The 15,415-nt window shown below is 43.2% G+C and overlaps 1 protein-coding gene across 1 annotated transcript in view; it reads right to left on the bottom strand.

Moving 5' to 3' along the window:
* Window positions 1-12,981, bottom strand: part of TMEM178A (transmembrane protein 178A) — a 31,566-nt gene extending 18,585 nt beyond the window's left edge. Inside the window, exon 1 of the mRNA XM_060754497.2 lies at window positions 12,382-12,981. Within this exon, the coding sequence (XP_060610480.2) occupies window positions 12,382-12,808 (427 nt within the window). The 5' untranslated portion in view covers window positions 12,809-12,981. The remainder of the gene's footprint in view (window positions 1-12,381) is intronic.
* Window positions 12,982-15,415: the final 2,434 nt, after the last annotated feature.

Below are 15,415 nucleotides of genomic sequence, written 5' to 3'. Positions count from 1 at the left end.
ATGTGCTATGAAGTCTGGATCGATTCCTTTCTCCTATTTTCATGTGCGCTGTTGGAATACCAGTAGCACACAAAGGCTTAGCAGAGCTTACACAACTGCACTGGGACATTTATGTCATGTAAGTGACTTTCTGTAACCTAAGAGCCTGATTCATACCTTGTGATCCACGCAGCTACAGATCGATTGTGTCCATTTTGCTGCCCGAAAGTGAGCAGGCACCAAATGCTTTCTCTCATCCAAACACCATGCACACAGACAAACACAGAGGCACGTGTGTGTGTATCATAAAAGAAAACATACAAACAGGGATTTTGCTGCTACTGAGGGATTTTCTTAAACTAATAACTAACATATGCACAGGGAAAGCTAACCTGGAACTGTGGAAGAAGAGGACTATAACCCTTTGCATCTCCTTTGCAATAAAACCTTTTATCCTAAGGGTAATCCTATATCAGAGGCAAAGGACTAAATCTTTTTCCCTCAATTCAAACTAAGCAGCCCCAACACACATTTCTTTCACCAAGGTGAAAGAAGAAGGTGCAAAAGCTGGGTTGCAGTTAAACATAAAAAAAAACCCAAGACTATGGCAACAAGAATGATTGATAACTGGCAAATAGAGGGAGAAAACCTGGAGGCAGTGACAGACTTTGTATATCTAGGCGCAAAGATTGCTGCAGACCCAGACTGCAGCCAGGAAATCAGAAGACGTTTCCTTCTTGGGAAGAGAACAATGACCAATCTCGATAAAATAGTGAAGAGCAGAGACATCACACTGGCAACAAAGATCCGCATAGTCAAAGCAATGGTATTCCCCATAGTCACCTACGGAAGTGAGAGCTGGACCATAGGGAAGGCTGAGCGAAGGAAGATAGACACTTTTGAACTGGGGTGTTGAAGGAAAATTCAGAGAGTGCCTTGGACCACAAAAAGATCCAACCAGTCCATACTTCAGGAATTAAAGCCTGACTGCTCATTGGAGGGAAGGATAGTAGAGGCAAAGATGAAGTACTTTGGCCACATCATGAGAAGAAAGCAAAGCTTAGAGAAGACAATGATGTTTGGGAAAATGGAAGGAAAAAGGAAGAGGGGACGACCAAGGGGAAGATGGATGGATGGTATCCTTGAAGTGACTGGCTTGACTCTGAAGGAGCTGGGGACGGTGACGGCCAACAGGGAGCCTCTGGCGTGGGCTGGTCATGAGGCCACGAAGAGTTGGAAGTGACTAAACAAATAAATAACAACACACATTGCCCATTTGTACTTTGGTGAAATATTTGGGTTTCAGTGTTATCTCTCCTGGGTTATAGCACTAGAGCTCTCTTTGGCAGACAATTATAAGTACCTCTCAAAATCACAAATCTCTGTATTTGACAGAAAGAAGCTGTTTAGTTAGCGCTTAGCACAGCAGGTTAAACCACCAGCTACAAAAAATCTTGCCGACTTGAAGGTTGGCAGCTCAAGCCGTGGGTTGGGGTGAGCTCTTGCCATCACCCCTAGCTTCTGTTTACTTAGCAGTTCGAAAACAGCAATGTGAGTAGAGCAATAGGTACTGCTTTAAAGCAGGGACGTAAAAGGCGCTCCTGAAGAAGTTATGCCAACAACTCAATCAGGAAAGCGTCCATGGACAACAGGCTCCTCGGCATAGAAAATGGAACAACTTTAACTCCTCGTGACCAAGTTGAGCACAGTCTCCAAATGCCGGAAATGAAAAAGAGGGAAGCCTTGCCTCTGTTTATGTATTGTCTGTCATTGAATGTTTGCCATGTATGTGTTCTATTATCCGCTCTGAGTCCCCTCAGGGAGATAGAGCGGAATATAAATAAAGTATATCAGACCTCACCTCTGAGGATGCTTGCCATAGATGCAGGCGAAACGTCAGGAGAAATGCCTCTAGAACATGGCCATATAGCCCGAAAAAACCTACAAGAACTGAAAGTATATTATTATTTATTATTAGTTAAAGAAGCATCAAATTGCTATAAATGTGAAAGTATATAGATACATGGCAAGGGGTTGTACTGGATGGCCCTTAGAGTCTCTTGCAACTCTATGATTCTAATGCCCCTTTGACGCAGCCATATAAAATCCAGATTATTTGATTTGAACTGGATTATATGACACTGGAGACTCATATGATCCAGTTCATATGACCTAGACTATATGGCTGTGAAGAAGGGACCTGATTTAACTTAGTGTCGCCTTATTTCTTGGACATATTTCCTCCTCGGGGTTCCAGCTATGCCCTGAAATTGTGATCAAAGATTGCAAAGAATTCCAAGTGCAGGTGGGCTTTCATTTCAGCCAAACGGGCTCTGCAGTGTAAATGAATTATTAATCACTAATAATTTTGTAAACTGACATGTTTTCTCATGTGTCTCTGAAAACAAGCTCCCAACAGCTACTACATCTTGTTCAAGCTGTGATGCTATAAATCAATACAGCCTTTTTCCCTGCTTCACAAAAACGAAGACATTTTCAGCGTTTGTCCTGTACTTCTATTAGATCATAGACCTTGCACAGGCAATTGACAGATAGTATAATACGTTGAAGGTAAAGTGGATAAAGTGGATTAGGACTATGGGAGATCAGGGTTGTAATAATAATAATAATAATAATAATAATAATCCTTTTTTATATTCTGATTTACCATCCCCCCTCCCCAGGAGGGACACAAAGCAGATTACAGTATACACATATAAGGCAAACATTCAATTCCTTTTACACAGTAAACAAACAACATACAATACACAGACAAGTAAAGGCCTTCCCCTTCCATCTCCAGCATCTGGAGGTGATGCTCAACGTTGGCCATGAGGTGGTGCTCTTATTCCATTTTTCCATGCCAAAGAGCCTGTTGTCCATAGACATCTCCAATCGAGTTGCCGACATGTTTGCATGCCTGCATGGGGCGCCCTTTTACCTTTCTGCCAAGGCAGTACCTATTGATCTGTCATGATGAAATATGATATATGGTTTGAATGAAATTGTATGAAAGGAATGAATGGATGGATGGATGGATGGATGGATGGATGAATGAATGAATGAATGAGAGCTAATAATTCTGGAGACACTATTCTAAAATATTGAAGCCTGGAAAACAACTGCTTGCTGAACTGTAATTAAAAGTTGCTGAACTGCTGATATTGATAAGAACTGTGACATTAACTGTTGAACTTTTGGGGGGGAACAACTTGTTTACATGATCAGAGACACTATTTAAGGAATTGTTTATAAGGTTCTTTAATTAATTTGCTTTATTATTTTATTTTGCTATTGTGATTGTTGTCTGATGTAATTTTTGTTTTCTGTATTCTGTATTTTATTGTGTTGTATTGTATTTTTGGGCTCGGCCTCACATAAGCCACCCCAAGTCCCCATTGGGGAGATGGTGGTGGAGTATAAATAAAGATTATTATTATTATTATTAAGGAAGTCAACACAAGGCTGCTCATGTTTGCCAATACCAATTAAGAAGAATCAACATCTATCAAGAGGTGAAGACTCAAGATAATTTCAACTGGACAATTATTTACTACAGCAACAGAATATTGCTATAAAAGAATCAATCTAATAATTCTCAAGTGTGGCAGACTAGAGGAGTCTGGCTCACCTGCCATGCTCGAGAGAGATGGTATATTTGGTAGTGGAAGATCTGCAATTGAATGCAGTCTGGTCACTTGGGCTCCTTTTCTCAAGGGAAGATACAGGAGCATGCATTTTGGCATTGTGTTTAGGGAAATGATGTATTTTGGTATTTTAGAAGCATTTTGGGAGTTTTGGAGCTATGCATTGGCAGGCTGCAGGAGAAAACAGGGTCTGGCCTAAAGGCAAGTGCTTCACCAAGGAGGGAAAAACGATATGGTAATATTTGTATGCATGAGGACAGATGGATGTCTATATGTGTGTGAATACTGAGCAAAAATGTAATTCCCCTTTTGTTTGTTTGTTAGCCAATGTAACTGTAAGTTGTGAATCCAATGTAGTTATATGGAATCTGTATGCCTGTATGTCTAAACTTTGTTCTGTAAAAGTTCTGATACTCTTTCTCTTACTGGAAATTTGCAATAAAAAGAGCCTATGCTTTAAAGTTATTGAAAAGTTATTCATAGCAGATCTACAGTGGTCCTTCCCTACTTCCCGGTTCGCTTATCATGGACTCGCTGTTTCACAGGGTTTTTTAAAAAAAGAATTTAAGTAGCAAAGGGTCAGGGTGAGCTCCTGGCCTTCAGCCCAGCTCCTGCCAACCTAGCAGATTAAAAACAGCAGTTGTAAGTAGATAAATAGGTACCGCTTTAAAAGCTGGGAGGTATTTATGCAACCATAAAAATGCCAGCAATTCAATCAAGGAGGAAGTTTACGAACAAAAGCTCATTGGCAGGGAAGATGGAGCGACAGCACTCCTCTGTGGCTGGAACAGAGCACAGTCTCCAAAATGCCAAAGATGGGGAAAGCCTATATATACCTCTATTTATGTAGAGTTGTTTGTCTTGTCAATGTATAACGGCATTGAATGTTTGCCATATATGTGTTCTGTGATCCGCTCTGAGTCCCCTTCAGGGTGAGAAGGGAGGAATATAAATACTGTAAGTAAATAAATAATAAATAAATGTGAAACTGCATTAATTTTACAGTGTAGATGCACCCCTGGGTGCTCAAGTAGGCGTACTAATTTTTTTTAATGCTAGTTAGAAAGAGCTATAAAGAGGCTCACCTTTATAGCCCTTTGGAAAAGGTGATGAAAGATTTCTGCTTTCCCAGCAGGACTGAGTGCTTGCTATCTCCACATGACAGGCCACAAACATTTCCTATTTATTGTGAAGGGAAGGTCACACTGCCTTTGTATTAGAAGGACATTGCAGAGCCCGCAGTGGAGGTTTATTTATTTACCTAGGAAAAAGGAAAGGATGTTCACAAAGAGCGAGAAAGGACCTGCATGGCAATAGATGCCCAAAGGGAAGGAATGGTTCCAGTGGATTATGTAGACTTTGAAGGGAGAAGACACAAACCCCAATAATCAATTAATCTGAGGAGTATTGGTGGTTCTTTTCCAATTAAATGGCAGATAACGGGGTGCATGGAAGGTCATAACTGGATACAGGAAGCTCTGAAAGCCAATATATTAAGGACAAGGGAGGAGGAGTATGCCTGCACAGTTTCTGCACAGCAGATAATGAGCTTTAAAATTAATTTTCTAATCAGAACAAGGAAAACATAGCAAAAGAACAATCTTCTATACACAGAATAAAAGTGAAAATATGTATGTGTGTATGTAGATGGGGTGTCCACTTATACAAACAAGCTCCTGCCTCCACAAACAGCTATAAATCCCACTACTCAGGAGACACCAAGAGCCCTCCCTCCAATGACATTGCAGGTTATAGTGAGCGCCATGAACAAGAACAAGAGCCCTGCCAACGTTCTCCACAAACACCATACTTCCCACCACCTAAGTGAAGGTTTTCATACAGTGACCATTTCATCCTAGATGTTATGTTTTTCTCCACCACAGGCATCCCAGTGTTTCTTACTCTCTCCACTGCTGTGGAATTTGCATGACCCCGCCCACCGCCTCACCCATAACCCTTTCCTACTCTTTCCTATGGCACACAGCAAACACATAGAAATTGATCAGCAACTGAACATATTGGAGGGGGTTGGGGGACTGACTCAACATGATGGAAGTTGTAGTTCATTCTACACCATAACAGAGCACTGTGACCCCCACAGACAATGCATCTGAATCACATTTGGCACACAGAAGCCCCATGACCAATGAGAAGTACTGTAGAGGTTTGGGAGGAATTCATCTTGATTTATACAAGCTGTAAGCACTGGTGTTTATAGTTAATCTGTTATCTAGACCCCACCAACAATGGACCTGCAACAAACTTGGCACACAGAATCCTTGTGACCACAAAAAAATATATACTGGCAGTCTTTGGGTGGATTTATAGGAGTTGTAGGTCACTTACATCCAGAGAGCACTGTGAACACAAACAATGATGGACCTGGACCAAACTTAGCACATATACCTGATATGCCCAAATTGGAATATTGGTGGGTTTGGGGGTGAGTTGTAGGTACTGGGATTTATAGTTTACCTGCAATCAAAAAGTACTCTGAACCCCACCAAAAAGTGAATTGGACCAAACTTGCTCATGGGGCCCCCATGACCAGCAAAAAATACTGGAGGTCTTTGGGGAAAATTCGCCTTGATTTGGGGGATTTAGGGGAGTTGTAGTTCACCTACATCCAGAGAGCACTATGAACCCAAAATCCGATGGATCTGGATAATTTTTAGCAGAAATATTATATCAAGTTAAGTTTGTCCTAATTTTCTTTTGATTATTATATTTCAACACCAATTCAATGCACTTTATGGCATGGTATAGTATGGGGTATAGCATTATTTAGGCCTAGTTTCAATAGTAATTCTCAAGCAACCAGAAGCTACATTTATCCAGCATCTACCAATACGCATGGGGGTGCCGGTTAATTGTTAATCTACTGTACTGCTAAAACTATGCCTTTATCTAAGTAGCTGCTACAACCTACTATGAGTTTTATGTACATTAAGTGCCTACTGTCAAAGGAACAGAGAGGCCAACAATGATGCATTTCATGGATTCCTAGTATATGTGTAAAGGATGTGGCTGATGAATGAAATGACATGTGAGCACAAAATGGAAAGGACATGGCCACTTTAAGGAATGTACTACTATTTTCCATGGCTTCCTCTATGCATCACTGAGGCACACTAGAAAGTCTTCATTGTGCCATTGCTCTTCCACTACTACATTTGCTAGGTGCCTTCCAGGAGGAAAAGGAGCCGCTGAATGCAGAGAAGCCTTAAGGGCAGCGCTGCGGGGAGGCAATGCACCGATGAACACAAAGGACAATCACCAGGAGTAAAGCGTGAGAGTAAAAATGGTGAAAGGATTGAGAAAGAGAACAAAAGGACAATGAACTGCTAAGTCACTTCAAGTGACCAAAAAGTTACTTTCCATTGAGATGGCCTTAGGAAGTAGCACCCAGTGGCTTCCATTTCATGATGTTTACATGGCAAATCCCAGCTTTTTGAGTGGCTGAATCCTATCCCCATAATAGGCTGCAGGGCCAGGCTTTAGCACAGCAGGTTAAACTGCCAGCTGCAGAAAATCTTGACGATTGTAAGGTCGGCAGTTCAAGCCAGGGTTGGAGTGAGTTCCCAACCATCAGCCCAGCTTCTTCTCACCTAGCAGTAGATAAATAGGTACTGCTTTGGTGTGGAAGTAATAAAAGGTGTCCATGCGGAATGCCGGCAATTTGATCGGGAGAGTGTCTAAAGACAACAAAGCTCCTCGGTATGGAAGATGGAGCAACAACACACACACACATTCATGGCCAGAGTTAAGCACAGCCTCCAGATGCCAGAGATGGAAAAATATGGGAAAGCTTTACCTCTGCTTATGTAATGTCTGTCTTTGTTAACTGCATAATCTGCATTGAATGTTTGCTGCATATGTGCACTGTAATCTGCCTTGAGTCCCCTCAGGGAGATAGGGAGGAATAAAATAAAATATTTTATTATTATTTTATTATTTGGCATTTGGAGAGCACTTTTGAAGTTCTGACTAAAACTCAGCACCGTATTATTAATTTAGAATCATAGAGTTGGAAGAGAAAACAAGGACTGTTGAGTCCAACCCTCTTCTGCCATGCAAAAGGGCACAATCAAAGCATTCCCGACAGATGGTCAGAGAAAGACACTCCACCACACTCCACGGCAGCTTAGTCCACTGCTGAATATCCCTTACTATCAGGAAGTTCTTTCTAATGTTAAAGTGGAATATCTTTTCCTACCATTTGAATCCATTGCTCCAAGTCATAGTCACCAGAGCAACAAAAAACAAGCTTGACCCCCTCACCAATATGACATCCTTTCAAATACTGAAAACATGGCCATTGTGTCTTCTTTCAACCTTCTATTTTCTCCCAGAGCGAGATGCAAGATGCTTTCAAAAGCAATGAGCCCAACAGACTAAGCCCAGACAATACCTTTAAAGTTAGTCTGAACTTTAAAGGTACTGTGTGGGTACTTCAGACAATACCTTTAAAGTTCAGACTAAAACCCAATAATGACACGAAAGCCAAGCTAAGCAAGTACTGTGATTAAGTCTGTATATCTCTGGGGTGCTTGTATCACATAAACATTCAGAAGGCCTAAGGCATTGCTCACAGATATGTGGGTGGGACAGGAAAGAAGGTCTCTTCCAACTCTAGAATTTTATGATTCTATCCCGTCTCTGTGCTAGAAAGGTAAGGTGAAGATGTAGCTCACAGAGTTTGGGCAGGAAAGCAGGTCTCTTCCATCTCTATAATTCTATGATTCTATCTCATCCCTTTACTAGAGTGGTGAGGCGAAGATGTAGTCCACAGAGTTTGGGCAGGACAGAAGGTCTCTTCCAACTCTATGATTCTATCCCATTCCTGTGCTAGAAAGGAGAGGCAAAGATGGAGCTCACAGAGTTTGGGCAGGACAGGTCTTCTCCAGCTTTATGATTGTAGGATTCTATCCCATCTCTGTGCTAGAGAGGTGAGGGGAAGATGTAGCTCACAGAGTTTGGGCAGGAGATAAGGTCTCTTCCAACTCTATAAGTCTATGATTCTATCCCAGTGGTTCTCAACCTTTCTAATGCCGTGACCCCTAAATTAAATTCCTCATGTTGTGGTGACCCCCAACCATATTTTCGCTACTTCATAATGGTAATTTTGCTACTGTTATGAATTGTAATGTAAGTATATTTTCATTGTTACAAATTGAACATAATTAAAGAATAGTGATTAATCACAAAAACAATACTTTTGGGGGAGTATGGACAATGGATGATGGGATCTGCTGTACCTTCAACTGATGCAGCTCTGAATTCCACAGACCACTGAGATCCCAATGACTTACAGACCTGGACCAAACTTGCCACACAGAACCCAATGACCAATAGAAAATATTGGAGGGGGTTGGGAAGAATTGACAGTGATTTACAGGAGATGTAGTTCACTTACATCTGGAGAGCACTGTGAATCCAAATGACTATGGATCTGAACAGAACTTGGCACAAATACTCAATATGCCCAAATTGGTAGAGTTTGGGGGAAATAGATCTTGACATTTGGGAGTTGCTGGGTGTTGTGACTCAGCTGGAATCACACAGTGGTGGTGTCAGTGATTCTGATGAGGATGATGAGATTCAGATTCAGATGCAAAGCAAAGATGTGCCTGTGTTAAACAAGGAAGACCAGGATCAGGGGGCAGGAGTTCAGTTGTTTCCCACAGCAAGAGTTGACTATGGGGGAAGTGAAACTACTGAGACCGAATACCAGGTGTCTGATGAAGGAATTAGAGAGGATAGTTCTCAGCCAGCTAACGAAGGATTTGACCTTGATGGGGCTGGTGAATTAGATAGGGCTGATCGCTTGGAACTGAAAGTGCAAAGGAGTGTCAGGATCGCTGGGAGGCGAGAGAGAGAGAGGCCTGTGAGGCCCAAGGCCATAGGAACGCCTTCATGCTGGCCCAAGGGTATTAAACGGTCTGGTTGGATGTGCCTCAGTGTCAGAGCAACTTCATGCTTTAACCAAGAGGCTTTGGGATTTATCTTGTAGCTTTCCATGTTCATGTTTTAGGACTTTGCCTTGTACTTATGGGACGTTGCCTTGCCTGTGCCTTCATGGATCTGGTTTGCCTATGTTACCTTGGATTGATCTTTTGAAATATACTTTTGCTTTTGGAACTTTTTATCTTTTATTTTAATAAAACTACAAAGACAACTGCTGGTGTGTTCTTTGGTGTCTTAAGCAAGGTGGTTCTACTCTGAGGTGCGATACTGGGATGTATAGTTCCTCTGCCAACCAAGAGCATTCTGAACTCCAGCAAGAATACAATTGAATGATCTTGACAGATTAGAGAGATGGGCCAAAACTAACAAAATGAAGTCCAACAGTGACAAATGCAAGATACTCCACTTTGGCAGGAAAAACGAAATGCAAAGATACAGAATGGGGGACAATGCCTGGCTCGAGAGCAGGACGTGTGAAAAAGATCTTGGAGTCCTCGTGGACAGCAAGTTAAACATGAGCCAACAATGTCATGTTGGCAAAAAAAACCAACGGGATTTTGGTCTGCATCAATAGGAGCATAGTGTCAAGAACAAAGGAAATAATGGTACCCCTCTATTCTGCTTTGGTTAGACCACATCTGGAATATTGTGTCCAATTCTGGGCACCACAATTCAAGAGAGATATTGACAAGCTGGAATGTGTCCAGAGGAGGACAACTAAAATGATCATAGAAGCATAGAATCAAAGAGTTGGAAGAGACCTCATGGGCCATCCAGTCCAACCCCCTGCCAAGAAGCAGGAATGTTGTATTCGAATCACCCCTGACAGATGGCCATCCAGCCTCTCTTTAAAAGCTTCCAAAGAAGAAGCCTCCACCACACTCCGGGGCAGAGAGTTCCACTGCTGAATGGCTCTCACAGTGAGGAAGTTCTTCCTCATGTTCAGAGGGTCTGGAGAACAAGCCCTATGAGGAGCGGCTTAAAGAGCTGGGCATGTTTAGCCTGAAGAAGAGAAGGCTGAGAGGAGACATGATAGCAATGTATAAATATGTGAAAGGAAGTCACAGCGATGAGGGAGCAAGATTGTTTTCTGCTTCCCTGGAGATTAGGACACGGAACAATGGCTTCAAACTACAAGAGAGGAGATTCCATCTGAACATGAGGAAGAACTTCCTGACTGTGCGAGCCGTTCAGCAGTGGAACTCTCTGCCCTGGAGTGTGGTGGAGGCTCCTTCTTTGGAAGCTTTTAAACAGAGGCTGGATGGCCATCTGTCAGGGGTGATTTGAATGCAATATTCCTGCTTCTTGGCAGGGGGTTGGACTGGATGGCCCATGAGGTCTCTTCCAACTCTTTGATTCTATGATTCTATAAGGGTCTGGATAACAAGCCCTATGAAGAGCGGCTTAAAGAGCTGGGCATGTTTAGCCTGAAGAAGAGAAGGCTGAGAGGAGACATGATAGCAATGTATAAATATGTGAGAGGAAGTCACAGGGATGAGGGAGCAAGCTTGTTTTCTGCTTCCCTGGAGATTAGGACACGGAACAATGGCTTCAAACTACAAGAGAGGAGATTCCATCTGAACATGAGGAAGAACTTCCTGACTGTGCAAGCCGTTCAGCAGTGGAACTCTCTGCCCTGGAGTGTGGTGGAGGCTCCTTCTTTGGAAGCTTTTAAAGAGAGGCTGGATGACCATCTGTCAGGGGTGATTTGAATGCAATATTCCTGCTTCTTGGCAGGGGGTTGGACTGGATGGCCCATGAGGTCTCTTCCAGCTCTATGATTCTATGAACAAAATTTGGCATGCAGAACTCCCATGACGAACAGAAAATACTGGCGGGGTTTAGGGAAAAATGGACCTCTAAAATTACAACAGCACAACAACAGAGAGGAAACAAACAAGGACATCTAATCACCTCTCAACAAAAGTTTGCTCTAGGCACTGTCAGGCCATTATATGCTTATTAAGGTGGTAAGTTGAAACATTCATACCTAGCTCCAGCAGACAAGAGTCCTTTGTCCCACCCTGGTAAGTCCACCGATATATAAACCCTTTTTCCTAGTTCCAACAGACTTCACTACCTCTGAGGATGCTTGCCATAGATGCAGGCGAAACGTCAGGAGAGAATGCCTCTAGAACAAGGGTCAGGAACCTTCGGCCCTCCAGGTGTGGTGGACTTCAACTCCCACAATTCCTTGAGGCTCGGCATTCGCCCCAAAGGCTTACCTTGGCCTCAAGGAATTGTGGGAGTTGAAGTCCACCACACCTGGAGGGCCGAAGGTTCCCCATGCCTGCTCTAGAACATGGCCATATAGTCTGAAAAAACCTACAACAACCCAAAAATAGACTTGCATTTGGGAGTTGCTGGGATGTATAGCTCCCCTGCCAACCACGAACATTTGGAACTTAAACAATAATTGAAGTGGATGAAAGAGACCTTCTCTCCTCCTGCCCAAACTCTGTGAGCTACATCTTCTCCTCCCCTTTCTAGCAGAGGGATGGGATAGAGAGCAGGGGTTCTCAACTGAAGATGGAGCTCAGAGAGTTTGGGCAGCAGGAGAGAAGAGAGGGGTGTGTGCACCAACAGCCTCCTTTCAACATGGGAGGGAGGCAAGGAAGGGGTCTTTGGAGATGCTGGAATGAGACAGAGCACAGATGGCGCTTCCACCTGGAGACGTGGGTGGGAAGGAGGGGGGATGGATGGATGGATGGATGGGGGACCAAGGCAAGGAGGAGGAGGGACGCCGGTGCCTCTGCCCTCCCTTCCTTGCCCACCTTCCTTTCCTTACCTCTTTCCACCAAGCTGTCGAGGTCCCTGTCGACTCCCAGGACGTAGCACCTCCTCCAGAGCCCGGCGTGGGTGGCGAAGAGCGGCCGGGAGCAAGAGGCCCGGCTCTCCCAGAGAAGGAGGCTCCCCGAAAAGGAGGAGGAGGAGGAAGAGGAGGAAGACGGGGGCGCTCCCCTTAAGGGCAGGTGGGGCAGCGGGAGGAGGCGCCGGCGGGGCGGCGGGGCGGGCGGGCGGTGGGCTTCTGCTTCTCCGCCTCGGCCGCTCTCCTCGGGGCGCCTCTCGTCCTCCTCGCCCCGGCAGCCCTCCCGGTGCCGCCGCGGGTCGGTCTCGTACCAGTGCTCCGTGAAGATGGCCGTGGAGAGCAGGGCCAAGGAGCCCACGCTCAAGCACAGGCTCAGCGCGCCCACCAGGTCCCGGCCCCCGCCCATGGCCCCCCCGCCCCCCACCAAGGACGCATCCCTGGCCGGCCGAGGAAGGAAGGAAGGGACGGAAGGGAAGGAAGCACCACAAAGGACGGACAGCGCCGGAGCCACCCCGAGGAAGAGGCGAGGAGGCGGGAGCCGCAGTGGCTCGCTCCGGACGGCAGGGGGAGCAGCGCCGCCTCCTTAAGGGATGGGAGCCGGGAACGGACTGGACTGGACTGGACTGGACGGAGCGAGAGGGAAGAAAGGGCGCCACCCAGAAGGGAAGGAGGGAGGGAAGGCATTGGAGGAGGAAGGGGAGGAGGAGGAGAGGGAAGGGACGAAGGAAAGGGGGAGGAGGAAACAAAGAAAGAAAGGGTAGAAGCGGAGGAAAGGAAGGAAGGAAGGAAGGAAAGGGAGGGAGGGAGGAAATTGGAAAAGGAGGGGAGAGGAAGGAAAGGAAGAGGAGGAGAAGGAACGAGAGGAGGGAGGAAACAAAGAAAAAAGGGGAAGAAGAGAAGGGAAGGAAGGAAATAAAGAAGGAACGAAGGAAAGAAGGAAGGAATGAAGGAAGGAAGGAAGGAAGGGGAGGGAGGAAACTGGAAGAGGAGGGGAGGGGAGAGGAAGGAAAGAAAGGAGGAGAAGGAAGGAGAGGAGGAAGGAAACAAAGAAAAAAGGGAAGAGGGCAAGGAAAGAAGGACGGGTAGAGGAAGGAAGGAAAGAAAGAAAGAAAGAAAGGAGGAGAAGGAAGGAGAGGAGGAAGGAAACAAATAAAAAAGGGAAGAAGGGAAGGAAGGAAGGAAGGAAGGAGAGGGAGGAAATTGGAACAGGAGGGGAGAGGAAGGAAGGAAAGAAAGGGGAGGGAGGGAAGAAAGAAAAGAAAGAAGGGAAGAAAGGAAAAAGAAAGGGAAGAGGAAAAGGGGAGGGAGGAAATAAATTAGAGAAGGAAGGAAGGAAATAAAGCGAAGAAGTAAAGAGAGGGAGGGAAAGGAGGTGGGAGAAGAAGGGGAGGGAGGAAATTGGAAGAGAAAGAAAAAAGGAAGGAAGGGAAAAAGGGAGGAAGAGAAGAAAAGGAGAGGAGGAAGGATGAAAGAATGTGAAGAAGAAAAGAGAGGGAGGGAATAAGGGGGAAGGAGGAGAAAGACGGGAAGGAAAAGGAAAAAAGAAGAAGAGAAACAAGGAAGGAAATAAACTGGAGGAGGGGTGAAGGAAAGAAAAAAAGGGGGAATGAGAGAGGGAAGGTGATAAAATTGTAAGAAAAGGAGGAGGTGTGAAAGGAAGGAAGAAGGAAAGGGAAGGCAGAGAGGAAGGGAGAAGGAAGAAAGGGGAGAGAGGAAAATTGTAGGAAGAGGAAATAAAGACAAGATATGGCCAGAGTACAAGAAAGGGAGAATTTAGGATTTAATTCCTCTAGGATCCATTGATTGACTGTTTAGCAGTCCACACTATCTGCAGGACTCTTCTCCAGCACTACATTCCAAATGAGTTGATTTCCTTCCAACCAGCACTCTTCACGGTCCAGCTTTCACAACCATACATAGAAGTAGGAAATCCAGGAAATACATGGACAATCTAACTTCAGTACTCAGTTATATATCTCAACATTTCTAGTTCCTTCATAGCTGCCCTTACAAGTCCTAGTTTTCTGATTTCTCAACTGCAGAAAAAATATAAGAAGATAACAGTGACTTCTCAACCTTTTCCAGCGGTTATTTAAATACATAATGTGTTTATACATCTATAATCACATATCAATATCACATATTACTGTTCTCCTCTTTATATGGTTTATGCATGTTTGTGCATTCAAGTAAACTTAGGGTGACCCCAATATTTTTTTATTTTTTTATATTTACTATTTTATACCCCACCCTCTCACACCCCGAGGGGGACCCAGAGCAGCTTACAAGTTATATGTATATACAATATACTGTATCATTAACATAGCACAATATTAGTATTACATATTACTATATTGTGTTATTCCACCATGCTGCAATATTAGTAATATTACATGTAATACATAAGATAGAATTATTGTATAATTATATTGTATTATTAGTAGTAGTATTATAATATTATGATCAATATTATATGTACAAGCAATATATTATTAGCACACCACAATATTAGTATTAAATATTACTATATCGTACTATATCACTATACTGCAATATTATTAGTAATATTACATGTAATATATAATATATAATTATTATATTGTATTATTACTAGTATAATATTGTATTGTATTATAATATTATTGTCACATTTTAATGTTTGCATTATAAGTTTACTATTGTAAAGCAATATTATTGCATGTAATATTACTATATTACATGTAATACATAGGATATAATTATTGTATAATTATATTTTATTAGTAGTAGTAGTATTATATTATAATATTATGATCAATATTATATGTACAAGCAATATATTACCAGCATAGCACAATATTAGTATTGTGCTATGCTTAGTATTACTATATTGTACTATATCACTATATTGCAATATTATTAGTAATACTACATGTAATGTATAATATATAATTATTATATTGTATTATTACTAGTATTATATTGTATTACATTACAACATTATTGCCACATTTTAATGTTTGCATTATAAGTT

Source organism: Anolis sagrei, chromosome 1 (genome assembly GCF_037176765.1).
Source record: "Anolis sagrei isolate rAnoSag1 chromosome 1, rAnoSag1.mat, whole genome shotgun sequence".
NCBI lineage: Eukaryota > Metazoa > Chordata > Lepidosauria > Squamata > Dactyloidae > Anolis > Anolis sagrei.
This window is presented reverse-complemented; position numbering and strand designations above follow the sequence as displayed.